The sequence below is a fragment of the Sycon ciliatum genome, chromosome 4 (assembly GCF_964019385.1).
Source record: "Sycon ciliatum chromosome 4, ocSycCili1.1, whole genome shotgun sequence".
In the NCBI taxonomy this organism is placed as follows: Eukaryota; Metazoa; Porifera; class Calcarea; order Leucosolenida; family Sycettidae; genus Sycon; species Sycon ciliatum.
Window position 1 is genome coordinate 40744515 of NC_088646.1, and position 17895 is coordinate 40762409.

General features: G+C 47.1%; 3 protein-coding genes across 3 annotated transcripts in view; 2 read left to right on the forward strand and 1 right to left on the reverse strand.

Moving 5' to 3' along the window:
* Positions 1-2: 2 nt before the first annotated feature.
* On the forward strand, positions 3-4674 carry LOC135816191 (uncharacterized). Its single transcript, XM_065329589.1, has 2 exons — positions 3-1658; positions 3840-4674. Exons 1-2 carry the CDS (start codon positions 178-180, stop codon positions 3892-3894), a joined length of 1536 nt encoding a protein of 511 aa, XP_065185661.1. The 5' UTR covers positions 3-177; the 3' UTR covers positions 3895-4674.
* Positions 4675-8006: 3332 nt separating this feature from the next.
* On the reverse strand, positions 8007-8543 carry LOC135813573 (adrenodoxin-like protein 1, mitochondrial). Its single transcript, XM_065326664.1, has one exon. It carries the CDS (start codon positions 8541-8543, stop codon positions 8007-8009), a length of 537 nt encoding a protein of 178 aa, XP_065182736.1.
* Positions 8544-8959: 416 nt separating this feature from the next.
* The window catches only part of LOC135813574 (zinc finger protein 91-like), a 28335-nt gene continuing 19399 nt past the window's right edge, over positions 8960-17895 (forward strand). The window contains exons 1-4 of the mRNA XM_065326665.1: positions 8960-9513; positions 12662-13177; positions 14631-14909; positions 15465-15650. Coding sequence (XP_065182737.1) covers positions 12682-13177; positions 14631-14909; positions 15465-15650 — 961 coding nt within the window. The 5' untranslated portion in view covers positions 8960-9513; positions 12662-12681. The remainder of the gene's footprint in view (positions 9514-12661; positions 13178-14630; positions 14910-15464; positions 15651-17895) is intronic.

Consider the following 17895-nt stretch of genomic DNA (forward strand, 5'->3'; position numbering starts at 1 on the left):
AAGTCAAGAAAACTCAGCGAAAGAATCTCAACCAAGTCAAAGGAATTTGTTGTTCAGAATAGAGTGAGCAGCTTTCATTCGTTTGCTGTCAGGTGTAAATGCACTTGTAACTGACCGAGAAGCTGATGCCGATGTAGTCAGGGCAGAAATGTCGACAATGTCGATTTGCAGCAAAGGATGAGGTTCGATCTCTTGTATGAAATTGGAAAAGGTGGATTTGGTGAAGTATTTGTCGCCCAGGAGGGTCGACGAAAAGTAGTGGTCAAGCGATGCCAGAGAAGCCGTGTTTGCTTCAATGAAGTATCTATTTATCGTTATATTGAGGAGAAAAGAGGACAGAATGCATCACTTGCTGATCGGATCATACAGTTACTGGACGTGCAAGAAGATCGATCCAGTGCTGATGTGAATCATGGATTTGTATATTTATTATTGGAGGAAGCCGAGGGCTGGAGAATAGCGGATCAGATTCACCGTGACTTGTTTAGTTATGTGTCTCATTGTAGTAACGTTCACAACGTAGAGGTTAGACAATGGCTGATACAGGTCGTCGATGCTTTGCTCTTTCTACATGGCATTGAGGTGATCCATCGTGACGTCAAGCCACACAACATGCTGCTATGTGCTGGTGGACAGCTGAAACTGTGTGACATGGGTACGGCTGTACGTCTTGATGACCCTGGTCAGGCACGCAGCGGTGGCGGAACACCGAACTATATGGCACCGGAGATATTTAACTCCGACCAACTACCGATGAAAGCGAGCGACTTGTGGTCACTTGGGGCCACGCTGTTCTTCCTGTTGGAGAAGAAAGCTCCATTCCAGGCGAAGGACATTGCCAGCGTACAGCAGAGAGTGTGTTCATGTGATTATGAGCTTGCAAAGACAGTGCCTGCTTGGGCAAAGTCCCTGATCGCTCAGCTCCTGCAGCCAGACCCTGGTCGGCGACTGCCGCTCTCGGCTGTAAAAGAGCAGCTAGAGTCTTGCCTGTCACTGGACAAGTCTAAATCTGACGCCGGTGGCGGCGGCGGTGTTGCCAATGCCAGCGGCTCTGGCCTGTCTGAACAGGTGAACGGAACGTCCAGCAACAAGCCAGCGCGCCTGTCAGCCGAAGGCCTGCGTACAGAGTCACGCGTTAGCAAGACACATCAGTACGAGCTGCGCTCCGATGGATGGGTAACCCTGGTTGATAAAGTCTACAATCGGCGACTGGAGGTATCCCGCGATGGAGGCCAGGTTGTGGAAGTGAACAAGGATGCTAAGAAGATGTACACCTATGATAGCATGCCGCGACGGCTGTTCCACTTCTACGGCCTCCTCCAGCAGTTTGTTGAGCACCTGCGCGCCTGGACGATCAAGGGTCGCTGCTACACGGCCAACTCCTACTCGTCGCTGGTGGAGAGCGGTCGTTTCCGCTTTTGGCTCTGGACCGGTGCTGATGTCACTAAGCTTGGTTTACAGCCGTCCGGTCGTGTGGAGATCACTCTAGCTAATGGTACACGTTCTCAGTTTTCCAGCATGAACAATGCAATCGCCGCTGGTCACAGGGACATCTGTGAGCAGGCGTGGAAAGGGCTGACGGAGCTACGTGAGGATGTTAGAATTGCGGTGGAGAGAGGCCGGCCACTGCCTGTGGTGCACGGGCTGCGTTCAAGCTGGTAAGCTATGATCAGATACGTGTTGGTTACTGTGTGTGTGTGTGTGTGTGTGTCTAAATAAATGCGAAATGTAAGATAGGGATTCACTGGCCAGAAAAGCCACTTCAACCAGCCGTGTGGTGTAGACCAAGCTAGAATTATTGGCGGTCAATAATTCATCAGCCTTGCAAGCTGTTGAATGGTGTAATCCCAGCGCAAGTTGCTATGTCTAAAGGCCGATTCACAATACAACTTCTTGTGACGTGACATGCGACTTGCGACACCTGCAACGAGCTGCGACAGCGACACACGGTTCACTATCTTTTTCATGTTTGCGACATCCTTGTGCACTACAAGTATAGTAGTACAGTATAGTAGTACTATGCACGTGCACTGCACGTGCACCCAGGATCGAAACTGTACTCCATTTGTGTATGTCGCGTGTCGCATGTAGCAAAAGTTGAACTTTCTTCAACTAATTCTGCGACAGGTGCCTTGCGACAGCTCGCGACAGGCAGTTTCTTGTCGCAAATCACGTGTCGCGTCGCAGAATTGTATTGTGAATCAGCCTTTACGTAGCTTGTTCGCTATCATCACTTCAGCGATGGGCAGGAGTATGAGTGTGTGTGTGTGTGTGTGTGTGTGTGTGTGTGTGTGTGTGTGTGCGTGTGCGTGTGCGTGTGTGCCAAAGCAGTTACCTATGCACGCACCCTACACTTGCTGGGGTAGCCAGTATAGACAGCGCGCTGCTTTGATAGAAGCAGGCACTAGATGCACTAGTACCTTGAGTGAAATTGGAGTTTCTTTACCAACCAGCCTCGGCAACTGAGTGGTGGGAACCCAGAGCGAACAAACATACCAACATCAGCCATGAAGCTACGTGTACCGTATATTCTCTATTATAAACGCCGTGCTTATATTTTTTCAACACCCCTCTACCCCGTGCTTATATTGGAGACCGTGCTTATATTTTTTCAACCAATACATCCATACGGAGCAAGAAGAAATACATGCTGGATATCATGCATGCAGCATTGATTTCCACGAAGACCGTGCTAATAATAGAGACTGTGCTTATAATGTTTCGAAAGGTGCTCACAGTGTGCTAGTATTAGAGACTGTGCTAGTAATGGAGACCTGTGCTTATAATAGAGAATATACGGTATATGGTAGCACACTGGATTGTGCAGCCGAAATTAGTCCAACTAACTGTTTCTTCCGAATGCGTTGGCAAAAAGGTAGCCTTCCAACAGGTTGGCCTATTCCAGTGTGCTCCGTGTGGTGTGTACCAGGTGTGCATTAGGGGGTCAATTCACATGGCTTCGCCAGTTGTATGGAATAGGCAGTTATCTGGCGCTAGTCTTGATCTCTTTCATTCAGATCTTGTCCGTTATCGTTGCGTTGCTATAAGAGAAAGTGTGTTAGTGTACCTCCAGTGCATTTGCATTGATCTGCTTGCTTCTCTTCGGACGAGCGTGCATGGTGCATGACAAAAACAAGCTAAACATCACAGCGAACTAAGAATGGTAGCTTTGACAAGATGGTGACAAAAGACTAAAGGCCAATTCACAATACAACTTTCTGCAACGCGATTTGCGACAGTTGCGACAAGAAACTGCCTGTCACGAGCTGTCGCAAGGCACCTGTGTAAGTTGAAGAAAGTTCAACTTTTGCGACATGCAACACGCGACAGACACAAATGGAGTACAGTTTCGACCCTGGGTGCATGTGCAGTGCACGTGCATAGTACTACTTGTGCATGAGGATGTCGCAAACATGAAAAATATTGTGAACCGTGTGTCGCTGTCGCAGCTCGTCGCATGTGTCGCAAGTCGCATGTCGCGTCTGTTGGTGTTGGACAAACTACGGATATAAACATGTCGGTCCTTTCTTGCAATTTGGATAGATGTTGCTGCATATCCTGAGAGCTCTTCGGTGGAGGTAGATGAATAGCAGATAAAGGAATGAATTCGTTATCTACCTCCACTGAGGAGCTCTCAAAAAGCGAAACAGCAGCTGTATGCAGAATATGCGCAACATCTACCCAAGAACGAATGTCCTCGCTATGGTGTTGAGAATGTGGGCCAAGAGCGCAGCGTGGAGTATTTCAAGTTAGTATTATTCAATGGTCAAGTTCGTCGCAGCTTTTAAGTTTCTATGCTGTTGTTGTTTGTGTTGTTTGTTGTGCTTTGTGGATTGTAGGATGCAAGCTCCGAACACCACAACCAGTATGGCCAGTGGAAGTCTGCTGCACTAACACTTGATCTGTGTCACTCTACTTGCACACCTCCTGTTGTGCCTGCTCCCGTCGCCGATATGTCTTTCTCCATGCTGGGCTGAGCTTGATTGCAACCGGAGCGAGCCTAGTCTCTCGTTGCCGCGGTTCATTTCCCCCATTTTGGTTCAATGTCACGAAATCCGATCCTCTAGTTTGCTTTAGTTCTGCAGTAGAATTATGCTAGGAACTGTTGCTTCTGTACATGCACCCTAGTCCCAGGTCATCACCAGTATCGTTTCGTAACACTTTCCACTCCTGCCACCCATTGCAGTGGGAGCAAGGAGTCTTCTGTAAATCTACTTCGTAAGTTTCGGCCTGTGAAGTACTTCACCTGCTGCTTTCGTCCGTCAGTATCCGCTGCACATTGCCAACGCCTTGATCTCCGCTTCTGGCAACTCTATTTTTATGTTTATTTTTTATCTCGTAGTGTGTACGGGTGAAGCTACTGCACATAGCGCTCTGCTCAGGTACTTTGTTAGCCACTCCAGTGTATAAGCTTTTCAACGGTGAACTTCGTTTCAAGTCCTTTTAGATACTTTGCGTTCGCAATAGTAACTATTTTCAAACTACTCGTATTAAAACCAGCATCAACGTTACTGTTATTACTATTATTCTTGACCTCAGCTTTCTTTCTGATTGATCGTAATTGTCCCATAGCACTATCATGTCTCAGCAATCTAGGATTCGCAGCATCTTGTATGTACTATTAGTTATGTATGCTTTAGTAGACTGTGCCTGCGTGCAAGGCAGCCGCCAGAACCAACTGTTGATCGTGTTGAGTTGTATTGCACTGAAGTTCTGATCCGTCAATGGTCACGATTGCAGCGGCGGCGGTGCTGGCGAAGAGCATCAAGTCGCTGTACATGTCTCCAGTGAGGCCATGTGATCAGCAGCTAAACGTTTTGAGATTGTGAGACACTACACGAGTGCATTGGTACTATTTCGCGTTGCATTTCTCCACCTTCAAGCAGAAGTCGATTTCAGGGAGATTTTCCAGTGCTTCGATTAGGGCCCGGTGTAATATGCCGGAAACTTTGCCGAAAATGCTTTCGGGAAATTCTCGTAAACCTTGCCGAAAATGCTCCCAAACCTTGCCGACAATGCTCGGAAAAGGCTCACTTTCTTGTAATCCTCAGGACACGCCGTCAAAAGACTCAAAACCAGGGAGTCAGAAAATACCGGTATTTTACGACTCCCTGGTCAAAACCATTATTTTCAATTCATAAACTACTCAACAAGAAGCTACTAACCCACGGAATGCGGAAGTGACGTTCTTGTTTGGGAAGTTTTTCTTCTCTCAATTTTGATACACAACGGCCAAGTGCTCCGTTTCCCCCCAAACTGCATCACGAGCCCAAAGTGCTGGGTCGCGGATTGTACCGAACTCAAAAAATGCCGGCATATTACACGGGGGCCTAGCTTCGATCATAACCTTCGTACCAGGGAGTAGTACAATACCAGTATAAGCCTTTTGCGCGTTGTACAGATGTACGAAGTTCAGTGCTAGGGCGTAGGTGTGTACAGAACCGATTGGGTGTTCATTGTGTGCTATGCATGCACATTTGACCAATTTTAGCCTCATAACTAAGGGCAAACAATCCCTATTCCAGCTTCTTCAATTTGGTTAGAACTAATGACTAGCTAGATCTTTGTCAGAAAAGGTTTTCGTTTGAAATGCCTTCAGGGCCCATTTCTTAGTGGAAATAGCAGAAAACACAATAGGGTCCTGCACATTGAACACCCATTAGGTTCTACGGGATTCTACGGGATTTCGTGCATCTGTACAACGCGCAAAAGGCTTATTGCTACTGGCATGGCAGTGCAAATACCAGATTGGTAGGGCAGAATTTTTTAACATTAGGGAGGTTCTGCTCTACGTTTTGGGAACGCGACGCAAAGAATCACGCGAACTATTACTTTCTTCGCGTTCCCGTAACGTAAAGAAATGCTGTTCTGCTCTACGTTTCACCTAGAGAAGTCACGTGGAATGTGTACTGGGAATTTCCCCTTCCATATTTGGCAGTTTTCTGCATGCAGTTGATCGATACCCAGCAAATCCGTACGCATTTTCTCTGCGTGTGCCACAACGTAGAGAACCCCAGCTCCGCGTAGAAATCTGGAGCCAAAACACGCGAAGCCGTAGACTCTAACCCAGACACCTGCTCTCTACGTGATTTCTCTACGTTTCACGTATAGCAGAACCTCCCTAATAATTGCCTCGGGTAGTCATGCTTTAGGCACGTAGCACCGCTGTTGGAGGTGGTCCGGTTGGAGGGGGAGTCTGGGGGTGTCCCCCGGGAAAATTGTGAAATTAGGGTGCAAAATCCTGCATTCTGGGCACTTCTGGACGAAAAAGCGGTCCGGACCGGCTGCTACGCCCCTGAATAACCACTGCTGTACACGGAGTGGTATCAACCCGGGAGAGGACACAATATGCACAAGAGGTCAGCCAATGTGCCCTTGGCTCGGGTAGAAGTCGCAAGAGCTTCAGTATCATGTATGTGGCCACTGGTCAAGTGTTTGGAGATGCTTGGCCCACACAACAGCAAGAATACCAAAGGGAGGACTCCCCAAAAACTGTGAACATATTGGATGCGTTACAGGGGATTCACACTTATGGGAAACCTGAGGTCACGGGACACGGTAAAAGGTCACACCGCCGGGCAACCGAGTGTGGCCGTTCACACAAGGGAGTACTAAAAAAACCGGTTATTTAGAACTCCCTGGTTCACACCCGTAGTCAGTTTTCATTTCGCCGTAAGTTTGGACATGATTTTGTGGCGGGATAGTGTAAAATCCAATCTGTTCTGCATTTTTGTAGCATATGTTCTTTATTATGTTTCGCAATTGTCATGCGCGATTGTCGCATAGGCACTGTCGGGAAATGCAGGTTGCGATCACGCGTACAACTAGGGTTCAGAGTTCTCGCCAAAGACAAGATCTACGCATGTGTGTCGTATAGCCGTGGCATTTCGTCCTTCGGCTTTGCCAAATTTTCCCGAGAGATTCTTCCTTTCCCCCAGTACAATGGTTTCCAACTTTCCATGATGACATTCCCAAAACCGCGGGTTTAACCCGTGTGTGAATCCACTATTAGTATTACTTGTGCAGCTCTCACCGCGGCACTGAGAACGGATATCCTCCCCCCTCCCCAGCCCATCTCTACTCAAAGCGTGAGCACTTTTGTTTTACTGCTGGAATGCTGTTTCCACCGCAACAGCCAGTCCCCACAGCATACCGCTGACGCGCAGTTTTCCGCGTTATTGACTTTCATCCGCGTTGTCAAGATTTTTTTGCACAAAACCCGCATTATCCGTGTGAATTACAAGAAAATAGTACATGATGATGGAAATATACTACAAAGTCGTACCTGCATGGGTTTGTACAACAAAGTTGTACATGTACACTTGCATGAAAATGTTCGCTCAAGTTGTACCAATGACAGATAACTCATGCACAATGACCGCAATGGGCACCTCTGCACGCCGTCTTCGCATATTTGCCGCATAATTTTTAGCATTTTGTCCGCATTATTCTGTGGGGACAGAGCAGCCACAGCAGTGAAACTTTCCCGCCTGCAAAGTGCCTGTAACGTCACGTGATCAAATCAGGGATGAATTTACTTTCATGTTTTTGCATAGCAGTCTTTGCTATGCAAACTCTCAATTGTGACGTAAGCATGGATAGCATGGATAGCCTGTACATCGCAGTTTTCTGCATGTCACTGTGATTTTTGATTAGCAGTAGATTGATTTTGCGTAGCAAACTGCGATGCGATACCGGATAAATTCATCCCTGCAAATCAATCACCTTGGAAACTTTCCCTTTCCGTCACTTTTTATCGGTAGTCTGAACGCTCCCATACCCCCATACTTGCACACGAGTGCACAATCCATTTGTCTCTGGAATCCCACAGTTTGATAATATCAGCAAGAACTCCTAGAAGAACTTGTAACATCGGTTAAATAAAAATTCAGAAAAAATAAATGTCAACGCAAACATATACCGTAAAACCAGCGGCTATGTGAAAACTAATATGTACAAGACTTCTACCTTCACAGACCTATTACAATTTGTAACTGTGCAGCAGATCAATGTGGCTTAGGAACATGCCCATCGACATAAAAGTTACGTGTGGCACGTGGCAGTACAAGCTTCAGCCCTTCTAACTCTTTCGTCAGTGTAATTTGGCATCCTAACCGTGAATTCTCCTGGAGGAACGGGGCAAGATCCAGCATGTCCTCCTCCTCCTCTTTGGGCTCTTCTAGTTTATCGAAGAAGCCATTCTCCACGTAGACGTGGCATGTAGAGCAGGCCAGGGACGCCTCACAAGCACCTTCAAGGTCAATATCATGGCGATGGGCTAAATATAGGCAGTTATCTCCAACTTTTCCCTTGACATTGATCTCTTCGCCATCTCTGTCTACATACGTTACATTCACAACGTCTTCTGGCGACTTTGGCTCCTGCCACTCGTAATCGCCATGTCTATTTGCAGCAGAGGTGTGGAGATGTCTTCTGATCGACTGTTTACAAGGCACTGCGAGAATGCTTCTGTTCACCTGCTGCAAAGCTAGGCCAGCGCAACGGACGGTTGCAAACACACCGCTCCGCAGCAAACACGCCATTACGTACTAACTACATACAGTCCAGCTGGGGTAAGGATCCCGAAAACTGATTGAAATGTTATCTGCTCAAACAGCAATAAGACGATGAAGGACTTTCACTTGATCAGATTTGAAAAGCTTTGAAAGCAAAAAATATTTTGCAAAAAGTTTAGAGCGATCACGTGATCAAAGGAGAATGTGGGGTCCGGGTGGACCATACAGGCATACACAACCTACCTACAAATGTAGTAGATTGTCAGTGCAGTGTTTTCCAGCTACAACAATTACAAGTACGAGGACTCGTACTTCGTAGGTTGGATGTTTTCAAGAGGACAATCATCATGATTGGACTGTCTTTTGATGTTTTACGACCATCGATCGAGAGATGCATCCAGCACTGGTGTTGATTTCTGGCCCTTGGCCTTCGTTTCTGATCTCCACTGCCTCCTGCATTTGCAGCTTGCCCTGTCACACACTGCCACTGGCTCTTGGAGTCTTGCAATCACAGACACTGCTGAGAAGATGCACGCTGTCTCTCTGACAGTCAGGTTGATCCCTACATCCCAGGGCTTATCCACAGACAAGCCCTGTTCCTTTTTATTTATTTACTAGTATTTTTATACTGATTCTGAAGTGAAGAGACTCGGATGGGGACATCCTTCTTGGCAGTCTTCCAAGCTGCAAGATCCTGTAGATTTTCTTGTGCCGAGTTGTGGGAGCAGTATGCGCATGCAGTCGCAGGTGGCGGACCCGAGCTAGCTTGGTGGTAACAAAATCAATTTTTGTACAGTCATGTACAATGTTTGTAGTGCAAGTGACTGTCTACGAAATGAAACGAAAGTTCAAACTGTCTTTGGAAAAAGTAACGCCTGAGACCATCGGCGTCGGGTGAGAACCCCCTAGCAAGGTGATAGCAAAAACCCTGCCAGAGGTCGCGGTTTAGGAGTTCAACCAAAGCTTCGGATTGCGGAACGAGCTAGAGTTTAGTCTGGTAAGAACGTGCACCTCCGTTGGAGTTCTTGAACAAATGTCCAGTGATAAAGACTGATCGTGGACTGCATGCAGCTACTTGTATCCCTGTAGTGACTTGGTGGTACTGAGTTGCACGTCAAGGATGCAGCACGTCTCGACTACGAGTGCTGTCTGTCCATAACAATAATTTGGGCCATGAAATTCAAATAGGAGTCTGAATGAATGAGTGCATGGCAGCAGAATCGTATTTCACCCAATCACAGCTGACTTGTTGAGGTCAGCATATCGCGCATGTCCAACCCAGCCAAAGCCGTTCCCTTAGTAACACACGCGCCCAGTTTCCCTTATAGGCGATTCGCACGACGTGTAGAATAATGCACGATAACACGTTTGTGTAGAAGAGGACAAGCGGCCCAACGGATTCACACATACACCAGACCCGTGCAAACCTGGCACGGGTCTGTGTACTCCAGCACCACACTCTAATACTTTCGCTGGTTTTTACACGCACGCAAAGCACAAAGTTCACAGAGTGTAATGTATTGCCTTCAAGTACTAATGCTCTGGTGTTGCATTGCGTTACCTTTATTACATACAGTCCATTTCAAAACTATAGACGTGTAGGGTTTTTGAAATATTTCAAATTTGGCTGGAACTTTTTGAGAATAGTTTTCGGAATATTGCTCAGGACCGCTCCACAATTACTCTCATAGATTCTAAACGATTGGATAACAGACGCCCAATTTGGAAAAATTTATGCACAAAGTGATCACAGATTTTATGTGGTATAGATGCTGGCATAACGGTTTTTGCCTAGGTACGCGTCTATAGTTTTGAAATGGACTGTAGTTATACATTGGCACCACACGTTACCACTCATATCATGTCACATCTATATCATGTCACACCTATATCATGTCACACCTATACGATTGGTATAATAGACTAGCAGAGCTACAGGGAGATCTCTCTCTCAGCCTGCACACCTAACTGTTGGTCACCACATTGGCGCAGTGAACAGGATTGTGGCCAGGCAGGATGGCAGCAGTCAAGGGTCGACCACCACACGAATTTGTTGTGGACCCCTCTGCCAATATAGCAGCCGATTTCAACCTATGGCTAGAGGACTTCGAGGACTATCTCGATATCGCTAAGGTCGCAGACGCAGGGGAAAAGAAGAAACTGCTTCTTAACCTGGCAGGACTATCTCTTCGCCGCATTGTGAAGGGTCTCCAGGTCGCAGAACCCTCTCGTGACCAGGACGCGTACCAAGTCTTGAAGGCCGCAATCCAATCGTACTTTCGCCCGTCGGTAAATGCAACTGCGGAGCGTCACAGATTCAGGAAACTCAGGCAGCAGTCTGACGAGTCCGTCACCTCTTTCATGGGACGGCTCCGAGAAAAGGCGGCACTTTGCGAGTTTGACTCGACTGCAGTGGACTCGTTAGTGAATGGCCAGCTTCGGGACCAGTTCATAGCCGGGCTGCCGTGCCAGGAGGCACGCAAGCAGCTTCTAATGGAGTCAAGACTAACGCTCGCTGATGCTATCGCGAAAGCTGTCGCATTAGAAGCCTCAAAGGTTGACAATAAACTGTTCAGTGAGGAAGCAGGAAGGACACTGGACATGCCTTCGGGAAGTGTGGCAGCCGTAGCACCGGATGCGGCTGCGGTGAATATGGTGAAACACCGTCAGCACGGCAGAAGCAAGGCTCACACGTGCAAGTACTGTGGCGGAACCCATCCACCAGGCAAGGACCATTGCCCGGCTGCGCGAGTTCGCTGCAGACACTGCTCAAAGGTCGGGCACTTTGAAGTCGTCTGCCTGTCCAAGGGCAAGGAAGCTAGAGCCCAGACTATTGGCGAGGAGGATGAAGCCAATGAAATTTGCGAGTCTGTGTATACCATGCACACTGATCAGAAACACTGGTTCACAGCAGCTCTGCAGGTGGATGGAAAATCATGTCTCCTGCATTTGCAGCTTGCCCTGTCACACACTGGCTCTTGGAGTCTTGCAATCACAGACACTGCTGAGAAGATGCACGCTGTCTCTCTGACAGTCAGGTTGATCCCTACATCCCAGGGCTTATCCACAGACAAGCCCTGTTCCTTTTTATACTGATTCTGAAATTAGTTAGTTACTATTATAATTATATTCTTGACATCATTCTCGGCATGCATGTATATGTGCATGCAGTCTTCCAAGCTGCAAGATCCTGTACCAAGAGTCCATAAACTGTTTATGGACTCTTGAGTCTTGCTCGTAGATCTACTGCTGTAGATTTTTTTGTAGGATCAGTATGCGCATGCAGTCGCAGGTGGCGGACCCGAGCTCGAGCTAGCTTGGTGGTAACAAAATCAATTTTTGTACAGTCAGATCATGTACAATGTTTGTAGTGACTCTACGAAATGAAACGAAAGTTCAAACTGTCTTTGGAAAAAGTAAAGCCTGACACCATCGGGTGAGAACCCCCTAGCAAGGTGATAGCAAAAACCCTGCCAGAGGTCGCGGTTTAGGTCAATTAGGAGTTCAACCAAAGCTTCGGATTGCGGAACGAGCTAGAGTTTAGTCTGGTAAGAACGTGCACCTCCGTTGGAGTTCTTGAACAAATGTCCAGTGATAAAGACTGATCGTGGACTGCATGCAGCTACTTGGATCCCTGTAGTGACTTGGTGGTACTGAGTTGCACGTCAAGGATGTAGCACGTCTCGACTACGAGTGCTATACTGTCCATAAAAATATATCATTTGGGCCATGAAATTCAAATGGGAGTCTGAATGAATGAGTGCATGGCAGCAGAATCTTATTTTACCCAATCACAGCTGACTTGTTGGGGTCAGCATATCGCGCATGTCCAACCCAGCCAAAGCCGTTCCCTTACGGCCTTAGTAACACACGCGCCCAGTTTCCCTTATAGGCGATTCGCACGATGTGTAAAATAATGCACGATAACACGTTTGTGTAGAAGAGGACAAGCGGCCCAACGGATTCACACACATACCAGCAGCAGCAAACAGGTCCATATATAGCTTTTGTAGTGACACACATTGGTACCTAAAAGATTGTGAGTGGCGCCACTTCTATATTATGTGTGTGTGTGTGTGCGTGCGTGCGTTTGTGTGTGTGCACTTATGTGTGTGTGTGTGTGTATATGTGTATGCTTTTTCCAGGGGTTTTGTTGCCTTGAGCCATGGAAAGTCACTCGTGGCTCGATCCTGAGGATGTCGTCATGGTCGAGCCAGTTGATGGAGCTGGTAATGCTGTTGGTCAAGTCACCAGACCTCTATCACCGCTCCGTGCCTACAATACGCGCAGCAGTATGCGGTCGAATCAAAGTGAAGCGACCAGCAGCATTTCTCCCAGCAGAGTTGCATCCACTGTTGTGCCGCCGTCAAGGCGCTGTCCACTGCCGAACCTTTCCACCGCTCACTCCGCCGCCAGGACGCCTATTAGCAGCAGTACGCCGGCGAATGAGTTTGAGCGGGGAGAAGATGGTGATGATGCAGTGTTGTGGTGCGCAGACTCGCCAGATGATGATGATGGTGGACATATGACTGTGTATATTGCGCCGCCGAGAGAAGACAGCGTTTACGACAGGGTGGACATTGGTCAGACGCGATGTGCAATTTGCACTGAGATGTTAGCGTCGCTGGACTCACTCAACAAGCACCACGAGGCACACATAGGTATGTTTCCATCTTTAAAATGGACATGGTGTTTGGCTTGTACAGCACATGTCCTGTAGTCTGTACCCGCTTAATACATACACCTGCTTATTTATTTATTTATTTATTTCACTCAACTCGTGGTCCATGACCAATTGGCACGCAAAGTGCGAGATAGGGATGATAGCCAACCACGGCAAGAAAAAAAAAGAAGGGAATAAAGAAGGATAGACAAGCAGCCAGCAAGAGAGATCCTATTGTGCTTCGTTATGTGATCGGAGAGCATTTTTAAAGCTGGGAAGACATTTTGATATCTTAACTTGCTGAGGTTAGGGCAGACGTTATCTACAGGTCTGCTCTCGATATAACAACTCTCACTTGTACATAAACCTCGCTAGTAAGTAAAAAAATCGAATAAAAAAAATCAAATCCCGCGCCGAAACAGCATCACTCCCAAACAAATTTTGTTCTACACAACATAATCTACATAACATAAACCTCGACATAACACACGCTACGGCGCGGTCCCCGACGTGCACACTCTCGATACAACGTAAATTCACCTGCACGGTACGATCAAGCAGTAGCTGTTGCTAGGCATTTTAGGCCAGTTTAGTCCTACATAACGTAAACCTCGGCATAACGCACCCTATGGCGCGGTCCCCGACGTGCGCACTCTCGATACAACGTAGAATCACGTGCGCGGTATGATCAAGCTGTAGCCGTAGCTAGCCAGTTTAGTCCTATTGTGCATATATTCTGCGGCATTGATGGTATCTGATGTCGATGGCGATACAGTGTGTATAATTATGTTTGCACGGTTAAACCTGCCTTGTAATACCCTTCATTTTGAGGTACACCTTGTATTTTACATACGTTTTTCTACATAACATAACTCTCGATATAGCATAATTTTTGCGTGGTCCCAGAGAGTAGACCTGTACGGATTTCCTTCCGTAGGAGCGTATACAAATCCATGTGTATTGCACATACTCTGTTATGTCATGTAGCTGTGTTTGTGGCACTGACAGTCATTATCAGGTTGACTGCTTCCTGTATATGCGCCCGAATCATCATACACAGCGTGGAGAGGTTTGCGGATACTAGTATGTACCGTATTACCCCGAATGTAAGTCACACCTTTTTACACTAAACTTCAAGAGCAAAGAAGGGGGTGTGACTTACCCCATCGAGCGTGACTTCCTACTTCTTCATTAGTTTGAGGCAGTTGCAAAGGGAAGAAAACTGGACTGTCACCATCTGGACTCGACCCAGGGACCCTCGCTTATGGCCATTGCTTGCATATAGCACGTGACCAAGAGATCATGTGAGAGTTGCCAAGAGGCGGCGGTGAAGTGCCAGCATAGCGACAGCCCCAAGCACAAGCTTTGTTGTTTTAATTTAAAGGTGACAAGGCCCTCCCTCTGCCCTTTGTAACTTTCTATGCAAACATTCCTATCCTTGTTTTTTGCAGACGCGTATCAGAAGAAGTCCTCCGGGGTCCGGGCATACACGTGTGAGGTGTGCGATAAGGACCTCCAGCAGCGGTTCAACCTGCTACGCCACTACCTTGTACATGCGGACGTTCGTCCGTACGAGTGCTGTGTGTGTTTCAAGCGCTTTCGCGAGGAGCGTAACCTGCGCAAACACATGCCGCAGCATTCCAGCGAGAAGCGATTTGAGTGCGATCAATGCGACAAGAAGTATTTTTCTAAGCAATCGCTGGGTCATCACCAGGCCACCAAACACAAAGGTAGGTTACATGTGTTTGACACAGTACATGCACAGGTGTATGTCACTGCACATGCACAGGTGTATGTCACTGTATATGTACAGGTGTATGTCACAGTACATGTACAGTTGCGCTCACTGAAATCTGGCCCGTTGTGCAAAACTGACACCCTGGACCAGTTCCGATTACATCACTGTGCTTGTACATGTGTACGTCCAGCCGTATTCGTGTCACTTCCAGGGCATCATGGGCCGTGCAAGTTGAGGATGCTAAATATGCAGTTTGGGTCAGATTTCACCAAGCATGACTGTACATCTACTGTATGATACAGTATGATACAGTATCATATCCGTGTGCATGTGCATGGCACTGTTTGTGTGTATTTTTACTTTTGGAAGAATTTGTAGTCGACAGACCGTTTTTTGGGTAGTGGTGTATAATAGTGTGAAACACGTAGGGCTCATCATTATTATTCTTATTATTATTATTATTCTTTATTCTCACTCATCGTTGCCATGTTGTTCTGCACTGTGACTTTGGGTGTTTTGCCCTTTGATGGCTTTGGTGTGAGTGCAGATGTTGTCAAGCGCTTTCAGTGCAAGTACTGTCACGTGGCGTTTGCTGCACCCAGTGATTGCAGTCGACACGAGATCAGTCACACTCGAGCGCCGCAGCACCAGTGCGGCTCGTGCAGCCTCTCCTTCAACAGGATCAACCAACTCACTGCGCACGAACTGGAAGTACACGATGTTGACTCTAATGGTGAGCAGCAGACAGTGTGGGTTTTTGTTTTTGTTTTTCTTTTATGTATTGAGTATGTAATTTCGCCAACACTCCAAAACACTCCAAAGCTGTGCTTAGTATATGACGATAGTGTAAATTTGATAATAAGACAAGAAAGACGAAGCAAACTCTATGAGCACCAAAGAAAAACTCTACCATGAACAAGAAAGCCCCCAAGACAAGGCTACCTCTTGCCCAGAGGAACAGTCCCGAAAAGGTGCTAGGAAACCAGAAAAGGATACAAGAAAAGAAACAAGTGCAAAATTCCGTACTGCGCCGCACAGTGCGTGAGAACCCCGCGCGGGATCAGCGGAAACTTCGCGAAGAGATTTAGGACACGCATTGCCAAAAGGAGAAGTGTGAAGAGGTCAAAAGTACAAGTACGATTCCAGTGCAAAACAGCTAGGCCCCCGTGTAATATGCCGGCATTTTTTTAGCATTTTCGGTACAATCCGCGAACCCAGCACTTTGGGCTCGTGATGCAGCATTTTGGGGGAAACGGAGCACTTGGCCGTTGTGTATCAAAATTAAGAGAAGAAAAACCATACGGAGTCTTCAAATCACGTAGCTGCCCTTGGCAACTCCGAACGCGGCAGTGTACGACCAGATCGACCTGGGGAGAGAGTCATAAATTTGTACCCCAATCAGCTTACGGACCAGCTACGTTATCAGAGCCCTATCTACGTACTCTACATAGACAACTTTTCGTAAGTGGAGTGCAAACTCGCGAATTCACGGGTTTTCCCCGCCCACTAACGTAAAGTTCCTCAACTTTACGTAGTGCGGAACCTCTCTATCATCACAGCGCCGCCACTTGCCTGCTGCGGAGGCTGGCATTGCAGTGAATTGAGCACGGCTGACTTCATTGACGTTTGGCTGGATGACGATCTGTCTGACTCCATGAGCCGACAAACCCAACATACGAGCGATCCGTCCGGCAACAAAGAGCCATTCTGGCTCGTGGCAACCACTGCTTCCCTCTTTGCAAGTTGTAGGTTAGCTTGTTCACCCATGGCGGATGCTTACTTGTCCAAAGTTGACCAAATATCATCGACATGGAAGTAAAACAAATTGGTGCATCACGTGGATCAAAGAAAATCAGTTTTCCTGCGACTGGCTGGACTACAGACTCCATTTTTGAGTCTCCATGGTGAGATTGTGGGAAATGGTCAACAATTTCCGCTGACCCTGCACATTGAAAACCCTAGCACAAAACTCTCTGAAATCTCCTGCGAAATCGGTCAAAATAATCGCTAACGAATTCGAATGTCAAATACGGTAAAACCTGTCAAGAGGACCACTCTGATAAGGCGACCACCTGTTTCGGAGGACCACTACAACTAGGACCAAGGGATGTGATTTCCAGTCGAAATGACTCTGGATACGGAGACCACCTGTACATGGAGACCACATTTTGAAGGTCCCTTGGCTTGAGCGGCCGGCTTAGACAGGTTTCACTGTACAGTGGAACTCATTTAATACGTACCCGGAAAACTCGTACACCTGCTTAGCACTGTACGATCCTTTTTTCGTCGCACGGATTTTCCTCCCATAAGCGCATATACGAATGTGTATGGTTACAAATTAGGGAGCGTTCGTTTTGATCTACAGGTTTGAGTAGAAACTACTTCTACTGGTAGATTTCACTGGTTTGAGGGAAAGAAGCAAACGGAAAAAGTCTGAAAAAACCACCAGGACTCGAACCAGGGTAAATATGTTCGTTTTTTCTACCACCAACGGTAGATTGTACTTTCCTCTGCCGGCTTTATCAGGTTTGAGGCCTGTGGAAGTCGGTAGAAGTTGGTAGAGGTATGGTAATTCTGTACTTGTGTGACGATGAGAGCTGGTTTCCACACAATAGCGTACATCGTACTGTAAAAATCGACGTTCTACTGAAAAGGGTAGATCTACGTTGGTAAACTAGCACCTACCGGCTTTTGATCCGCTCTACTCTACTCAACCAAGTACTTTCGCGGTGCTCAAATTTAGCGTTTCATAAATTGGGCTGGTTCACGATGAGAAACGTTTGCGATCCTATCTCTTCAGTCAGATCTTGTACTGTTTGTAGCACAGGAAGCCTGGTTTGGTGGCAGCAACCACATACATTTCTGAGTTCAATGAATAATTTCAAGCATTTTGACATACTGCACATGTATCGTATTGGTGGGGCCGCGTGAGTCAACTTTGAATAGGAAGTCCAGTACCTCGGATACTGCATACCTTT